We start from the raw sequence: 18,021 nt of genomic DNA, 5'->3' as shown, positions 1-18,021 counted from the left end.
CGTAAGTAAAGAATCTTTTTGCTTCTTGAGAGAATGAGAGGAAAAGCAAGAATCTCTATTTCTTGCTTTTCCCTCCTCACCTCCCATCTTACAAACACACACATTAGAACCACATTCCCTCTCATCCATCCAATCAAACAAAAGATTAACTGTTATCTCCATTGAAAACTTAGTTATTGAGGATGCCTTAGCGATTTACTTACGAAGTGGCAGCAGGGTAACACGTACTCCTTCAAATGTTAATTCGTTTCTTATTTTGCTACCAGTATAAATTCCGATATACCACGAAGCTTAGTTTCTTATCCGGAACTAATGAAGAATGTAAATATTTTATAGTCTGTAAATTCTAAAATAATTTAACATATATCAGGCGGAAAACAATGTACAACAGAAACAAAACAGAAGAGTAGTATGGTTCGACTTTTACTACATAAATATTAATAAGATTTGATGCACAGCAGTATTTGCATTATTAATTAAAATGTTGTGTATATAGAATAAATTTATAGAACTCCAGAATATATTTGCAAACGCAGAATATATTTACACATTAATAGGGTAAAATAAACATATTTAACACTAGACAATGTAAAATAAACATATTTGACACTCACACATGAACAGTCAAGGAAGATTCTGAAGGGCATTTCTGCATGGTGGAATCACAAATCACATTTACATAATTTTTAAGAGCAATATTTACACACTTGATATTTCTGATGCAGGTTATAATGACAGATACCCATCAGATGAATTTTCATTGTCTCAGAACAAAACGATCTTGCTAAGTATCTAATATTTTGTTTCTAATATAACTGCCATTAATTACTCACCCTTTTTTCGGATCTACCACAATTGCTCGGGGATGAAACATGTCTCCATGTATTAGCATTCTCCTTTTGGTCATGTCACTTAGTTTGACGACATTAATAGCCTTAAGACCCTCGTCAGTCCAATACAAATTCTTTCCCATCCAGTCTATTGCCAGTCCTTCACAGTTATTAATACCTTGGTCAAGAACAACTTCTCGCGATGTGCCATCCAATTTTTGTCTTTCTATTACATACCTAATGAAAAAGGAGAATCCTTGAATTAGATAATTCTTAATACTTTGATGATGTTATATTTATGAAAAAGGCGAACTACAGAAATAAACATACTCTAGTAATTGTTAAATATGTAAGATTGACAATTAACCTTAACTATTTTCACATTTCAATTTTGCTTTCTCGAGAGAGTGGAGATGTGCTTGCATATATGCCTACGCTCAAGTTATTCTATTTTAAGATGAATACATTTATTGGTATTGTTGGGTGAAATTGCTACAATATTACAAAGTTAGACTTTATTATATATATTGCGTATTACAACATTGCAAAGTTAGACTATATTAATGATGAAAAATGCAATTAGTTTAAAAGATTAGAGAGGTTGTGACGTAACATTACAAACAACTCAATAGTTCAATAGCATTATATCTACATGAGAGAAAAGCATCTACTCTATTTTCAAAACAAATAAATGGATGAGTTCAAACATTTTAATATCCAAATTTTTGTGCTAGCGTTTACTTACCTTTGATCATCTGAATAATAAATATATTGCGTTTTGACATCATAATCTAACGCTGTTGGGCGTGTAAGATTTGTAATAGGAATCATGACTTCTTGAGGTTTTGGTAAAACTGCCATCGAAATTCCTTTTATCATTCCAGGTCTACCTTTGCCATATAAAAGGAACTGGGCTTGTTTGGCAGCTAGAACGAAAAAACAGAAAAACGGATAATAATAATAATAATAATAATAATAATAATAATAATAATAATAATAATAATAATAATAATAATAATAATAATAATAATAATAATAATAATAATAATAATAAAAACGAACATCTCCACTGTTGGACAAAAAGTACCTATCTCTTTTGCCATCTTCGAGAAGGATACTAGTGACTCATTTAGTAAAACGTTTCTGTAATACTAGCGAACATCTATCAACAATAATATACAATAACGTAAAATGTGAACGTTCTGAGTTGAAATCTCCAACACCTTTATGCTAATATTTTGAAAGACACCTTTTACTGACTAAAGCTTACACAAAATACAATAAAATAAAAGGATTTCCAGAAAAGATAAAGAGATATCAAATTTCAATTCTAAGAGGATAATTAAACAGTTTTTAATGATATTGTAGTCTATATGTCTTATTAATGTTATTATGTGATACGGATGATTTCTTAAGTAGAACTATGACGACTGAATTACTATATTTTATATTGCTGAAATAAATGTCTTCTACATTGTTTCTTTGGTGTATATATATATATATATATATATATATATATATATATATATATATATATATATATATAACTACCAGACCTTTTTAGTAATATTGTCACTAGACCAGCGAGGAGAGCTTTAAAGTTTTGACTTAACTTCAGCTAAGCAAACCTGTGTACTCATTAACTGTTCTTCCTAGAAATTATTTTCATGAAATTTTTTTTAAGTGCGCATGTTACCTTTTCTTTATTAACGTTAAGAGTTTCAAATGTTTCTACCTTTCACCTGAATGGAAAGTAAAATATATTTGGTACAGACTTACTTGCACATTTTCCACCTTTCACAAGACGAAATCCGGGTTGACATAGACACAAGGCAACAGCTACATTAGGTGCATTCTTCTTCCACGAAGGGATACAAATGTGTTCACAGCCTCCGTTGTTAATTTGGCATGGATGTGACACTGAAAAATTAATAAATAGGTATCAGCAATAAGTAATAAACGAAACATTTTAGAACTTTGTTTGTTATAATAGCCACACCTCATCCTATTAAATTTACTGGACTTAAGGGAATTTTAAATTTTATAACGCTTTCTTGTAGTGAATGAAGACACAGTTGATTTAAATAGTTAGTTAATTTTTTAAAGAAGTTTTTACATATAAATAATCTAGTACCTTGAATATTTGTTTGATGCGTGTACTCTTTTTGGTATTGTAATTCAGTAAAGATACACAGATCCCTACTAGCCACTCAAAACTGATATAATAAAGTTTTTTATAGCCAATTCTCTACGTAGTGATTATGTCTACGTAGTTATCACTACCATTCATTATTATTAATTATACTTCATCAAACAATCGCTCCTATACAGTGCAGCTCGCAAAATATTTATAAGTCCACCCCATTTTCTCATCTTCGTGATTATTTACCAATACTATTGCCTTAAGTCCTTGATATGATTTACTATTGTTATTACTATTAACATCATGCATTTACCACAGTACCGTTTTATAGGTTACACGATTTCTTCCACCTCAATGCTATTACGTCGATATGGTGAGGGTTTGTTCATTTCTAGTAGTTATTTATTGTATATGAAAACTAGTGTAGACTCATTCCGAATTACTAATTTCTTCTTTTAAGATAAAAATTTCGTTAACAAAAACGCCAAAGACTACGTTAATGTAACGAAGTATCTGGTATTTTACGGAATTAAGAATATCAATAGTTGAATATTCTCGTGTGCATTCTACATGATACAGGCTCAGTCTCGTATCTGGTATCCAGGATATTGTTGGTCAATTAGTTATTGCTTTCAAAATATATTGTGTCTTGTACAATCGACCAACGGGATGCGATTGAGATGTTTGTTATGAATTTTTCTACAAATAGATTGTTAAGAATTGTTATTACTATTATTGTTGTGATATTGATGAAGATAAGTGAAAATGTTATTTGATTTGATTTAATCAGATTCAATGAGATAGGATTGCAAATGCTATTTGGCTTTCCTTCTATGATAAAACCCTGATTACTTTTGTCAAAGTCACAATTTCGACAAAGAAAAGTATAACAAATGGAACATTTATATTTATACATATATATGAATGATATTTGTTATTAGTTATTGCGTGATGCAGTTTCATTGTAACATGACTGTAGACACTAACAACTAAGCTACCTAATTAGTTGTACCAAAAATTGTGTAAATTACAGTGTGGTAAGTATTTCGATTTTTTTCTTTACGTATAATTATAAGAAAAAGCTCTAACGATAATCATACGTAAGTGAAGTTTATGTCTTGCTTCGGCTATTCTTTTCTTTTGTTACTTATCAATTTAAGTGAAGAAAAAGGAAAAGAACATAAAGACAAGTATGTAAAAACATGACAGTATACACTGTACGATCAACGCAATCTACGTGGAAAACTATGCATCTGTAGAACACTTAATAAACTTTCTTTAGCTGAAGTGATCAGGCTTGGATACTAAGATTTTTTCTTTCCTCCTGCATTACCTCAGAAGTTTTCTTATTTTCTAGTAAGAAAGAGTAGAAATAAGATACATATAATTTGATTAATTCTGATTTTTCTTTCCCAAATTCTAGCAGATTTCTCATGAGAAATGGGACTCACTTTCTCATTCAAGACTTTACACGATTATCGTGAAAAAAACAGTTTGTGCGTTAGAAAATCTAGGTGCGATTTTTTTTTTTTTAATTTTACGAGTTGAGGTTCTCTACATGTTGCTAGAAGTCCTAGAAGTCCGAAGCCCGCTATCTTTTTCTTTCGGATCCATCCCGTTGTTTAACACGACGATGTCCCAGTTGAGTGAAGGCAAACAGTCAACGCAACATCCAGTTTTCCTAGCAGCTATCCAACTAAATGATGATCAGATACGACACTGACTTTGGCGACCTCACGAGACTACTGGATTTAAGGCATTGGCTATTCACATCTAAATACCTAAAGTTTTCTTGAATGAAAGTTCAATGTACAGTATATAAAAATAATACCAATCTTACTATAACTGAATTATTAACTTTACAATTGTTCGATTTCATTTTGTATAGCAAAGAATTTAAAGGATTCAATTCTAAAATATTTTTTGCATACTCAGTGCAGACAATGTTGTTTAATACTTTTTCTTTGCTATTGTAAACTTCAAATTCCAGATGCAGTAAAATTAATGAGGCTTAATCTCAATTTGAAACATCACTATCAGTTAAGGGATCTCCAGGTGGTATGAAGTAGAGATTACGAGATCACGTGGTGGCGTGACAAATTACTACTCTTGAGGAAAATTACATCGGTAAATATTGAACATTTATCGCTACAAACGACATGAAGAAAACCTACTTAACGTACTAGTTCTTGTATACAAGAATTAGAACATAATTTGAAGCAATAAAAGCTTGATATTTACCGATGTGACTTCCCTCAAGAGCAGCCACTGGCGCAAATGAATTAGAACCTAGACCAAGACACGCCGATAATGCTGAGCAGGTGCGCTCACAAAGTGAACTCCATGACTGCATTATATGTTGATCCACGAGCTATTGACATCACGGGATTTTTCCAAAGACAGGTTCTTAATTGCTTTTCAGTAAGCAAAGTAGATATTACCAGTTTCAAAGTTACCTTTAGTCCATCAGATATTCAAAAAACTCCTTTCTCTTTCGCGATTAAAGTACCTTCGAATACTATCAATCAAACATGCATACAATTGATAAAGCTGAGAAAATTATAAACCAAAACTGTATGTCCTTTCCTAAGTTAAAGATAAGATATTCAAGACAGACATTTGTCTACAAATTTCGATTTGTCGATTGTTTTATATTTAATATCAGAAACAAGACCGAAAAAACAAAGATTCCTACTTTTTTTTCTTTAATATACAATTGCTCACTAAATGCAATTTGAAAACATTCTTTTTTAACTTGTTCTTAATCATGATATGATGTCAATTCGTTATTGTTTTATTACTATTATCATTAAATATTAAAAAAAAAAAATAATTATTAAAAGTAAGGAAAGAACTTCAATCAAATACAAACAACGAGGATTTTTTTAAAATTAATACCTACCATCCGGTTGTCTTTGGCGATGGTAAACGTGAATTGCAAACGGACGTGTAAAATTTCCCAATGTATCAAAATCTTCGGAGTGATATTTATTTATTCTAATTACACTTTGGTTTCTCCAACTTGTTACGAAGAGATTATTTTCAAACACTGAAACATCATACAAATTTTGAACCTGCAAAGAGAAGTTAATATATAAATAATTTACAACTTAAAGCATCCAAATTCTTTTTTCTTCTTTCTTTCTTTCTTTTTTTTTTTTTCGTCATGTCAGCATTTTCTCTGATATCGTTTATTTCGAAACAATGAAGCACTAGAAAACAATCTTACCATGCCTTTGCATTATTTAGATAAATACAAGGAAGCAGTCAGAAGTGTATATATATTCTTGGGATACAATGAAAACTCTTGACATAATTAAATAAAATTGAAAAGAAAAGAAAAAAAGTGTAATTAGTATATTTACGACAATGAGAAAAAGTACATGCAACTAATAATATAGGATATACAGATACATCGATAATTATGTACACTCATGTCTAAAATTATTGTCGCGTCTATAAATATGTTGTTGTAGGAATATAATTTGATAACGAATTCGCCTGGTATTTCTTATGATGTTAGTATGTGTATAATCGGCAAAGACATGTATGAGGCAAATTTCATGTCAAAAGAGTAGTAAATAAGAACAATAAAACGAAAATGAAATTTTCTTGTCCATTTAGCAACATTTTGTTTTACTCGTTTTAATTTTCGTATTTATAATTCTTTTCCTATGAAATTTATCACAAATATACATTTCCCGATTTATACACATAGTAGCAGTATTAAAAGTACCCTGCAAAATCATTATCAAATTATATTCTTACAAGATGATAGTTATAGACATGCGACAATCATTTTGGACATGAGTGTACATGCTATAAGCATATGCAATAATAAGTTAACATTTACAAGTAATTGCTGTTTTCAAATTAATCAAATATTAAAATATTTGATAAAATTAAAGATCATTAACTTATAGAAGATATTAAAATATCGAAAATGATTTAGCTGAGACTTTGTACTGAAGAAACAATTCCTTACGTTTACTTCATAATTAATCAAAAATTTTCATTCCATGAAAAGGTGCATTAACATTATTTCATTATATTGCTTAAAATATAAATGTAGGAAAACATGTTAAAAGAGAACTAGAATGCTGACTACAAAAAAGAAATGTATTTGTTGGAACTCTACGTTACAGAAATGTTCTAACTGCAAACATGAGTCATCGTGATGCAATTCCACTTACAGGAAATCCTTCTTTCACAGTTCTTCTCTGAGATCCGTCATAACGAACTCTTTCTACGAAGTCCAAGTAAGTATCTACCCAATAAACATGCTCAGTTGCATAGTCTACCGTTACACCATACGGATAGACTATCTTGTGATTCACTAATACTGTTCGTTCAGAGCCATCTAATAATGCTCGCTCAAGCATAGGAGGGGAAGAACCCCACTTTGTAAAAAACATGTATCTGAAAATTAAAAGAAAATGAAACATTTATATTAAGTCTCTCATTCAAAAAACTTCCAGCTGATACTTTGACCGCTGAATGAAACTACACGTTATAGTTTGTTCTTAAACTACAATATTTCAAGCATACACATACAAACAAAAAAAGAAAAGACTTAATGATAGCTTCAGAACACCTAGATTTTGTTCAGAATCTTATGAAAAATAAACGGTGAGATACATAAGGGTAGATCATTTATCTTGATGCGCCTTGTAACTTTTACACTAATAGATACAAAATGCTGAAATTTCGTCAAAGGCAAATATCCAAAGGAAAACCTGGTTTGACATACACTGCAATACAGCCAGATTAACAGTGTTGCCAACCCAACAAAGCTGCATTTTTTCAAATGGTACTACGTCAAATTATTACAAAATCTACATGTTAAATGAAAACTTACAACAGGAGATTTGTTGTGCGGTGCTAGAAACTAAGGACGCTATAGTATCACAAATGTCGAAAAACAACCAAATTTGGGAGGCTTCTACAACAGTAATAACAAGAGTAAGACTGACGGGCAATGCATATCCAAAGTACCTTAACGTCAAATACTACGGTCATCATATGAAGTATTTCAAACACGTAGAAACACAGTTACAAGGAACTGAAAATTTGACTTTATTCAAAGGACTATTTCGAAAAAGTTTTGAGATAAGTTCCATATCCAAATACAGTATGTAGATAACACTGAATAGAAATAGAGATCATAATATCGTTCACAGCCACTTGATATCTCAAACCACTCTGTAGGTATGAAAAATTTGCTATATTGCTTAAAATGTGGGCACTTTTCAAAACGGTTTTTGCCGTCCTTTGACTTTTTACATCCCAACAATAGTTTCTGGCAATACAATTACAACAAGTTCTCAAAAATTAATTTTAATCAGAGCTGCAAGCTTTACCAGTGTTTACCATATCTCCAGAAACGTTTGAGATATCAAATTGCTATAAACGGCATTGTGATCTTTACATCTAGTGAAAACCATTTCTGCGATTGGATGAGTTACTTAACAGTTTCTCGAAATAAAGGCTCTTGAAAAACGTCAAATTTTCAATTCCTTGTAACTTCATATTCATTCGAAATCCATCATATCATGATAATGGGACTAGACATTAAAGTACTTTAGATATGCATTGACAGGGCGCAAAATTTAAAAGTCAGATGCACTCGTCAATCCAAAAATGATGGTCGCCAGTATATCTCACGTACAGTACAAATTATGAACGCCTCCTCCCACATTCGTTGTGAAGACTTCACATTCCGTATTTTCTCTCACTCAGTGACAATAATTTTCGTGTGAAACAGAAACTGCGCAGCCCTGTGAGTTTAGGCAGAAACCCATTCCTACTGAACAATGGTCGCCAACTCTAAATTTCTAGTTGCCAATGGCAACCTGGCGACCGGAAATTCTGCGCCCTGTATTGATTTGTCAGTTTCACGTGCATTATTACTGTGTATACGTTATCAACATTTGGATGTTTGTGATTCTGTAGCGTGCTTAGTTTGCAACAGTGAATGACGAATTATATCGTAAGTTGATATGTAAATTTGAAATGTGTAATAAAATGACGTAGTGCAATATAAAACAATATGACTTTGTTGGGAAAGCAACACTGTTAATATGACGGTATCGCAGAACAATGTTCTCCGACCAATATCTGCTTGGTACAAAATTTCAGTCTTTCTTGTCTATCATTAAAGAGTTACAAGGGCGTCTCAAGATAAATAGTCCATCCTGTATATGAGACAGTAGCAGTATGACAAACAGTGACGAAAAAAGTTGATATGACCACGATTCTTTCAATCTAATAGTATGATCTCATAATGCTATTTACAAATGTCTCACGTACTTATACAAGAAGGCCAAAACAAATTAAAATCTTAATAACAAAAAAAGTTTCAATGCGAAAATAAAATACAAACATTTTCTGCATAATGGAAAATCACAGTAAATGTTTGTTAATTACCCTTTAAGTGGATCTAATGCAATCCCTCTCGGTTTGCTCAGGTTTACATCAACCAAAATGAGGCATGCTTTCATGGTTGCATTGCAGAGAAATATCGTCTCTCTGCCATCGTCCAGGAAATACCAATTTCCGCTGACCCAGTCCAATGCGATATGGTTCATTGCTGAAATAAATGTAAATGAATAAGTATAGACTCATGTATTACTGCTGTTTCTTTGCAGTTATTGATAATGTTATTTATAGTTGTAAATACAACAAACATAATGCACAATTGAAAAATGAGATTTGTATTAATTTAATGCCTGCAATAAGTAATACTAGAAAGTTAACAGAAGAAAGAGTTAGTCTTCTATTAATTGCTTAACCTCATAAAACTAACGTGAATTCTCAATAGATTCGTTATTACAGCTTTATTCTCTCAAGTATCGACAAGTTCCTACAGTTCAATTTGCATTCAAAGAGGCTACTCGAAATCATCACATTATTTTATGTTAAGGCTTGTTACGCATGATTGAAGACACACTAAAAACAACAAACGTATTATAAAACTGGATATAAAGTCATTTTTATGCAAGTAATTAACATACGTATCAAATTACTACGAGTATGATATTCATAATTTCACTAGAGCTTTCCTTGAAAGTGTGTTTTCAATGTTAAAACTTATACTAATTTTACGCAACGTACTTTCCAAAGAAAACATCGTAGGAGAAGGAAGATCCCATCGCTTCTCAAAATCTCTGTGATCTGCACATCGTAGAGATGTCTTCGAGTTATTTTGGTGTATAAAGCAAACTGTTCCATTCCTATGGTCAAATGTAAGAGCCATTGTTTCTGTTTGGTTATATATACTGTTTCCAGGACATGTAGTGCCATTTAAGAATATTCGTCTCACATCTTGAGTATTTGAAAAAATTATTGTGGGTGGTTCATCCTCAGGAACTGTAAACAAACAAATGAATGTTTTTTTTTTTTAAAAAAAAAAAGTAATAAGTACACAAAACTACATTATAATAATACAATAATTTCATTTACCCAAGTTAAATGTAAAAGGCAATTCTGAAAGACACTGTAAAATTTAAAAGAAAATAGAAGGTTATTCATAAATATTAACGAGAGGAGAGAATTTGATTTATGAAATGCACAGGACGTAGCACCATGGTGGTTAGTCACACAGTCATTAGCACTCGAGTGTATTCTGACGTATGCGTACTTGTAATTAATTAATTAAAAATACAGAAACTGAGAACTGATGAAGATTGCTTGAGTTAATGCATTTACACTGTTTATATCTCGTGAAAGCATTGTTATATTTACTGACTAGGTACTAAACATTTTATTTGCCATTCTACCTACAAAGTGCGTTGTTTTTGGACCCTCCATAATTAGAATAACATAACATCAAATCCCTGTTCTTATTAGAAATAAAACTGAAAGCCTTATTTTCTTGCATAAATTAGTAAATGTAATTGAGTTAAATTTGAAAGTGTTCTCAGTAATACAATATCTATCCGGTCTATCAGATGTACAGATCTTTACGTTAGTACCTCACGAATTAGGGTACATTTTAATGGAAGATGGGACTTTTTTCTCAACACACTCAGAAAAATGTCTAGGATTTAAGAATTATTGGATAATATGCTTTCTAATGGCAATACTATACCAAAACTTGAGTGCAATATCCTCCGACGGTAGTATCCAAGTTAAACACGAGTGAAACACCCGCATTTAAGATGGTACCGAACGTCAGCACATGCAAGTAGCATATATTTATCATGTGACACGAGTCCCCATCTTAACAATATGGATGTTTCACTCGTATTTAAGTAGAACGCTACCATCCAAGGATATCCCACTCCAGCCTTAGCATGGGGTTCCCACCAGAAAGCATATTATCCAATAATTCTTCCTAAATCCTAGATTTTTCCTTACTGCATTATTTACGTAAGTCAAAATATCATCTTCTATTATTATTATCTGGTTCTATAAATCATTAGTCAAATAATCTGGTTCTTGGATTTAAAATCTTGATGACCAAATGGTGGCTCATGGATTCGGCCATTTTTTTTTTTTTTTTTTTTTTTTTAACTCCCTACGTAATAGGAAGAGAGTAGATGGCCACCATAATATACCTGAATCGGGACATAACTTCTAACTTAAAACTGACAAACTTGATTGTACCTATTTAAAATAATACTTGTTCTTCTATTGTGTATCAAACATTTTTGTTTTAATATTTGAGTAATAATACTATGTTCTTAAGTTGCCTATGTTTTTATTATTATTTATCTATTTATTTTTATTTTGGCTAGCTTCCAACTATGATTTTAGTTTGCCATGGCCCTCAGGGCAATATGTAGTGACAATCTCCAACTTAAAAGATTGGAGACCTCTGACTTTAATCATGCATCATATACGGAACCATATGTTTATTCGAACATATTTTAAGACAACTTGCTTACCATTTATAGCTTTACAAGACGAGCCTTCTGATACATAGCCTTGCACACACGAACAGGTAAATGATCCACCCGTATTTTCACACAATTGGTCGCACGAGCCTTCTGCTTGACATTCATCTGAATCTGAGAGAAGGAAAAAAAAAAATAGTATAAAGTATATTTCATTTGTAGATATATATTATCTAACCTAGTCAAGTATTGCCACGTCGTAATAATTTAACATATTACATCTGACAGTTGAACATAATATTACAAATTAATAAAACCACTTACCTCTCTCTACATACTTAATAGAATTTATATTTTATGTGCGCGTGTGTGTTTGTGTGTTATAAAATTACCATATATTAAATTATTTAGCGGTATCTCCATTATCGATATCGAACATTGGGATCGAACCAGGGACTCACTGCACCAGAGGTGAACTATCTACCACTGAGCCACCATCCTCCCTTATTTTATACTTTTGCTTGACATTTTTTTTAAATCAATATTTTATAAATACAACTCTAAACAGATTTAACTTCCTTTATGTAATGATAGAAGTAATGAATAGCACTTATGAAGTAATAATAATAATTAACAATCAGAACTATGTACCAGTTTAAATATTTTCAATTAAACCTTAAATGATTTATCTGTCTATCTAGTTTGATTAAAATACTTCTATCAACTAAAGCAGCTGAATCTTTAGCTTATTTTTAACTCTTGTTTAGGGTGACCACACGTCCCGATCATTTCTCCCTATCATTTTTTAGAAGATAATTTTATTCTACTCATATCTTCTCTAAAATCTAGAACGTTAAGGAAACTAGGAAAAAAGCAACATATGAGCTCCCTCATGGCTAAGCGGTTAGCGTATGCGCCTTTGGAGTAGGAGACCCGGGTTTGATTCCTGGAGGAAGCTAATGTGGTTCGGATTCCACATTAATCAGTAGGTCCACGTCTCAGCCTCGCTGCTGAAAAGAACGCTAAACTCAAAATCCAATCCAAAAAGCAGCATATTATATTATATATATATATATATATATATATATATATATATATATATATATATATATATATATATATATATACCACGCTACCAAATAATAATAATTATGCGAAAGACGTTTCGAGTATAGTTTCAAGGAGTGGTGCATTCGCGAACGGAGTAATCAAACTTTTGTATAAGAGGAAGGTAAATTTTTAATAAAATTATGCTTATCTCAACTAAAATATTTCAGTCAAGTATGAACTTAGATTTTCATACGAATTAACTGGTGATCGAACCATAGATCAAATCACCAAGTACATATGCGAAAAAAAAAAAAAATGGTTATAAAAACTGTAATTGAAAATATTGCATATATTCTAGTATGAATTCTTGCTATAGATAGTTTGTATGTCTTAGCTGTCACAGTAACTTAGACGGAACACATTCTATCGTTAATATGATTGTAATTTTATCACTATTTCTCTTCTTTGTGAGATGAAACGCTTGAAGAATAAACAGAACACCGGATGTATTGGGATGCAGTTATTGATTTATAGATAACAATAGTTCACCTAATCTATAACACGTACATCCTGTAATATGATGTTCCTAGCACATTAATTTGATAACCAATGATAGGAATAAAACAGGATTATCCTAAACCGATAAAACAATTTTGTCAAAATGTTCTGATCATTCCTTATGTACATCATATAAGCAGTAATAGGCTTCATAACTTGACCTATACTTCTTAAAAGCTATAAGGCGTTCCACACGCGCTATAAGGCATGCGCATGATATGTTCATAACTTTCTTATTTTTAATCTGTTCTAGCCAGTATTTAGTATTTTAATTTAACTTTACTTGGTACTTATACTCGTACAAAAACTGCATCGAGTATTTAATACAGGTGTCTCAAAAGTCCCTTGACATAGGGAAACTTATTATCAGAGCTACAACGAAATGTAAGAGGATACGACGTTTTCAATCTACAGTGAAGGAATTTTTTAAAATCGGACGATCCGTCTGGGCTGTACACTCTTTATGCCCCCAATGTTAAATGAAAATGAAACCTGGATCCACAACATAAGTGAATGAAGATCCTGTCTGTTATGCTAACGTGTCAATGGCCAGCCCCCATTTCAAACATGTTCCCACTCACTACACTCTTACAAAATTTGTCCACCTCCTGTCCCGTCCTTTTCTCCCCAAGCCCCAGGTAAATGACAACGTTTCATTTTCATTTAACATTGGGCGCATAAAGAGTGTATAGCTCAAACGGTTCGTCCGATTTAAAAAATTCCTTCACTTTAGATTGAAACCATTATATTTGGAGACAGTTTCCCCTCTTACATTTTATTTTAACTCTGATAATAACACAGTTACCTTATGTCAGGGGACTTTTTGAGTCACTTTGTATACTCGAAAACAAAAATGTATTCAAAACTAGTTATAAGCATCCGTCGATACAGTATCTTAATTCAGAACCTAGATTTAAAAAAAAAAAAAAAGTCTATTCTCCGGTTATTTATCCTCTGCTCTTATATAACTTAAACCCGCACAACGAAAACGTAATGCGGGATGCCTAAAGGAAAGTATATTCTTAAAAACTGAGAGAAACGTGCATACATCATAGCATAGATTTTTACCCCCAAATCTAACCTCCCCTGAGCCCAAAATAAAAAAAGACTACGTGTACGATTAGATATGGTGAAGATATATTTATGTACAAAATTTGATGGCTCTAGAGCCCGTCTATCTCAGGTGTGCCCTTGGAAAATACGCGAAACATACTTCGGTCCCACCCCCGCCCACCCTCTGACGGAGGAAACCCTCACTTTGCTAAGGGTAAAGAAATGAATGACCTCAGCTGTGTTGCCATGACTGTGTTGTCATTCAGTCATTTGGTCTTGACAAGTGAAGATCGTAGGCTACTTAGAATGGCTAACAAAGCAGAGCACAGCGAAGTCTGTGGAATAATTTATTGTGGCAACGCTTCCGCATCCAACAATTGAAAAATCTCGACCGCAGCAACTTGTCAATACGCTTTCGAGGGAGGTACAGGAAAACGCACATCGACAGTAGCGCCAGAAGGGGCACACTTGAAATAGAAATGCTCTAGATCACTCCTTTCTATGCGACACATACATTATTTTTAATATTATTAAATATTCCTACAGAGAAATACTTGGATTAAATTAACTGTTGGTTTTCACTTTAAAAAGAAGAAGGTTATGAAATGAAACTGACAAGATCTAACTGCTATAAATAAATGATTTTCTGTTACCACTATTTCAGCCACCCTATATAATGTTCTTACTGGATTCTCAAAATACAACACTCATTTCGTGAAAAGACTACTCGAATATTACGTACCAACACAATCCGTTCCTTCAGGTTCTTTCCCAGGCGGACAATAACAGTATGCCAAATCTCTTGGACCAGGTTTACACGCATATTTACATTTACTCTCCTGACAAGTATCGGGATTTTCTGTAAAATAAAGATGCTAATTTAAAACATTGTTTTAAAAAAGTCAAAAATAACTTATTTCCTTTCTTTTTATTTGACTTAATAAGTTGCAGGACATGACACAAAAAGTTCTCTTTTAAGGTTTCCCATGAAAGAAGGACTTGCATTTTCGCAGTTACAATATTAAACTACAGCTTTGTTCAAATTTCTGTGTGTTTCTGGTCTTTCCGCGGAAGGCTTCTGTTCAAAAATAACATTACCAATAATACTATACTAATTACATAGAGAGATTACGGTTGATATAAAATAATGTTCCAATTAGACTTTCCTCTCTCTCATTCCTTGAAGCTTCCCGCCAGGGTTGGCTGGTTTAAACCAAGGTGGTTTAAACCAGCTGGTTTAAAAAAACAAAACTGGTTTAAACCAAAAAACAAAAAAATGTTCGTAAAAGTGTAAGTGTTTGTAAAATCTTGATGAACACACATTTGTGGGTTATCACGTTTCACTCCCGTATATTATTCGTATTATATTCAGACTTAAATTCCCCATTCATTACTCAAAAAGATTATACTACAAAAGCAACTTTTTTTTTTACAAGTTTATAAATGTTTATTTTGTGATTTTTTTGTAGTTGTTATTATTGTTATGTAATTGCAATCGAAGAAAAATTCTAAATATTGTTTCGTTTCAATGTTTACTATTGATAAAATACATCGAAAATGCCGTACTTTTTGTGTGTGTGTGCGGGGGGGTCATACAGACCCCACGAGAGGCATTTAGTGAAATAAGTATCTTTGGTATCTATCTATGTATAAATGAGTTTGAGCCAAAGTGGACTCAAATAATTCGTATCTTTATTCACTTTTCTTATTGATATGCAGATTAAGTCGGTGTATTTCTTTAATTTGGACCAATAAAAGTCGTTGTTAACTAACTTGAACTAAATTAGTTCTTCTGTACTCCGTAATACTTTGAAATTGTTCATATGTAATTCTGTGTAATGGTTTCACTTGTGCAACTGTTTATCTTTTTGTCCTTCTGAAATGACTCTTGACAGTTATATTAAGAAGCATGTAAAGATCAGTACAATGTATTTTTTTTTTTTTTTATCAGGATTCCTTCGTGAGTGAGTCGGCAGACGTATCGCATTTGTGGCCAATTAGTCCTGGTTCTGAGTTCAAATGGAGGACAATTTCTCTCGGATGTAACTCGAGAAGCGGTTTTTATTCCGCTTTAAGCTTATGTGACCCCTTCCAGCATAACCCGGTTGTTGCATAATAACATCAAGGCGAAACAAACTTATTTCTGTCCACATATGATATGAATATATAGAGCAAATCATTTAAACCATAAAAACCTGGTTTAAACCAAAAAAAAAAAACGGTTTTTTTTGTTTTTTTAAATAAAAACCATGGTTTTTGCCAACCCTGCTTCCCGCTCGCTTTTCAAGTTATTAAAAACCCACAGAAATTGTTCAAAATAAAACAAAAGTATACGTAACATATTTTGAAAAATTATATCAAAAGATGGCTTAGAAAAAACTAGTTGTGTTTTACTTGTATTTTAAAACAAATCATTTAACATTTTACGTCCATGATGCTTCAGGAGACTGATGGCAATTCAAATAAATGTATGTAAGAAATGGAACAGAAATGTGTAAGGAAACCGTTGCCACTCGAGAAAAACCACGAAGATAATGCCGTTCACTCAAAGCTCATATGAATGGAACCAGGGATCTCTTGTGCCAGAAGTAAGCGCTCTACCATTAGGCCACCATTCTCTCTATATATGTATCCATGTTGTTACATTTAACATCAATTCAAACCAATAAAAAGCTCATGAAGGAGGCATGGGTTCGATTACCGGCGGGAGCTCATGTGGTTCGGATCCCATGTTAAGCTGTAAATCTACTTCCCATACAGTCTCGCTGCTAGGAAAGACGCTAAACTTAAATTCAACCCATGAACGAATAAATCAACTTACGGGGCTGGAGGTATATGATAACATGTATAATATACACCAAAGTGTAGCACTTGCTGCTTCAAAAATGGTTTATTTATACATACGAGGAGATATCAAAAAGTTCGTGCAATTACCTAGAAGGTGACGAACTACGAACCCCTTTGAACTAGAACAACTTTTTCTTTTTTCAGGTAAATCACTGAAGGTACGATGACTGACAAGCTTGAAGCACGGAGCTCCTCCATCTTCACAGAAAATCAGCAAAGCAGATCTACATAGAGATGAAAGAAGTCTAGGAATGAAAGCCTATGAGATGGTATTCATTGACTGGCCGCCTCGTAAAGCAGACCTCAATCCCATGGAAAATATGTGGGCACAGGTGAAGCGTACTCTAAGGGACACTTGGCCTGAGACAGATCCACCAAGAATTTGGGATGATCTGTGGGATATTGTTTCCGAGGCATGGCGAAAGGAGAGGGATTTCTTAGTAAAAATCATAATGGGGCATTTATTAATATTAAGTGGTAAATTGTTAATTATATCCACTGATAACATGAATCAAGGTCATGTTGTAGTTTGTTATTTGACAGCAGATGGCAAGTCGTTAATGAAAAGTAGGAATTTTCAATAAAGGGCCTAAATTAATCTTTGAAGGATGCCAGATTATGCAATAATGGGAAGACAATATATGATTGAAAATAATTGTATATTTCCGATTAAGTAAATATGAAGATAGTAATATTAAAAAGT

General features: G+C 32.5%; 1 protein-coding gene across 4 annotated transcripts in view; it reads right to left on the bottom strand.

The window, feature by feature from the left end:
• Positions 1–18,021, bottom strand: part of LRP1 (LDL receptor protein 1) — a 527,843-nt gene that overhangs the window by 192,765 nt on the left and 317,057 nt on the right. For all 4 annotated transcript variants that reach the window (XM_081745289.1, XM_081745273.1, XM_081745263.1 and 1 more), the window contains exons 5-13: positions 15,214–15,330; positions 11,862–11,984; positions 10,087–10,341; positions 9,400–9,562; positions 7,167–7,392; positions 5,876–6,047; positions 2,610–2,750; positions 1,576–1,756; positions 834–1,067 (exon numbers count right to left, since the gene is read on the bottom strand). In XM_081745289.1, coding sequence (XP_081601415.1) covers positions 834–1,067; positions 1,576–1,756; positions 2,610–2,750; positions 5,876–6,047; positions 7,167–7,392; positions 9,400–9,562; positions 10,087–10,341; positions 11,862–11,984; positions 15,214–15,330 — 1,612 coding nt within the window. The remainder of the gene's footprint in view (positions 1–833; positions 1,068–1,575; positions 1,757–2,609; positions 2,751–5,875; positions 6,048–7,166; positions 7,393–9,399; positions 9,563–10,086; positions 10,342–11,861; positions 11,985–15,213; positions 15,331–18,021) is intronic.

The sequence above is a fragment of the Thermobia domestica genome, chromosome 2, assembly GCF_964235325.1.
Source record: "Thermobia domestica chromosome 2, izTheDome1.hap1.1, whole genome shotgun sequence".
NCBI classification, from domain to species: Eukaryota; Metazoa; Arthropoda; class Insecta; order Zygentoma; family Lepismatidae; genus Thermobia; species Thermobia domestica.
The sequence above is the reverse complement of the archived record's forward strand: the minus strand, read 5'-3'. Positions and strand labels throughout refer to the sequence as shown.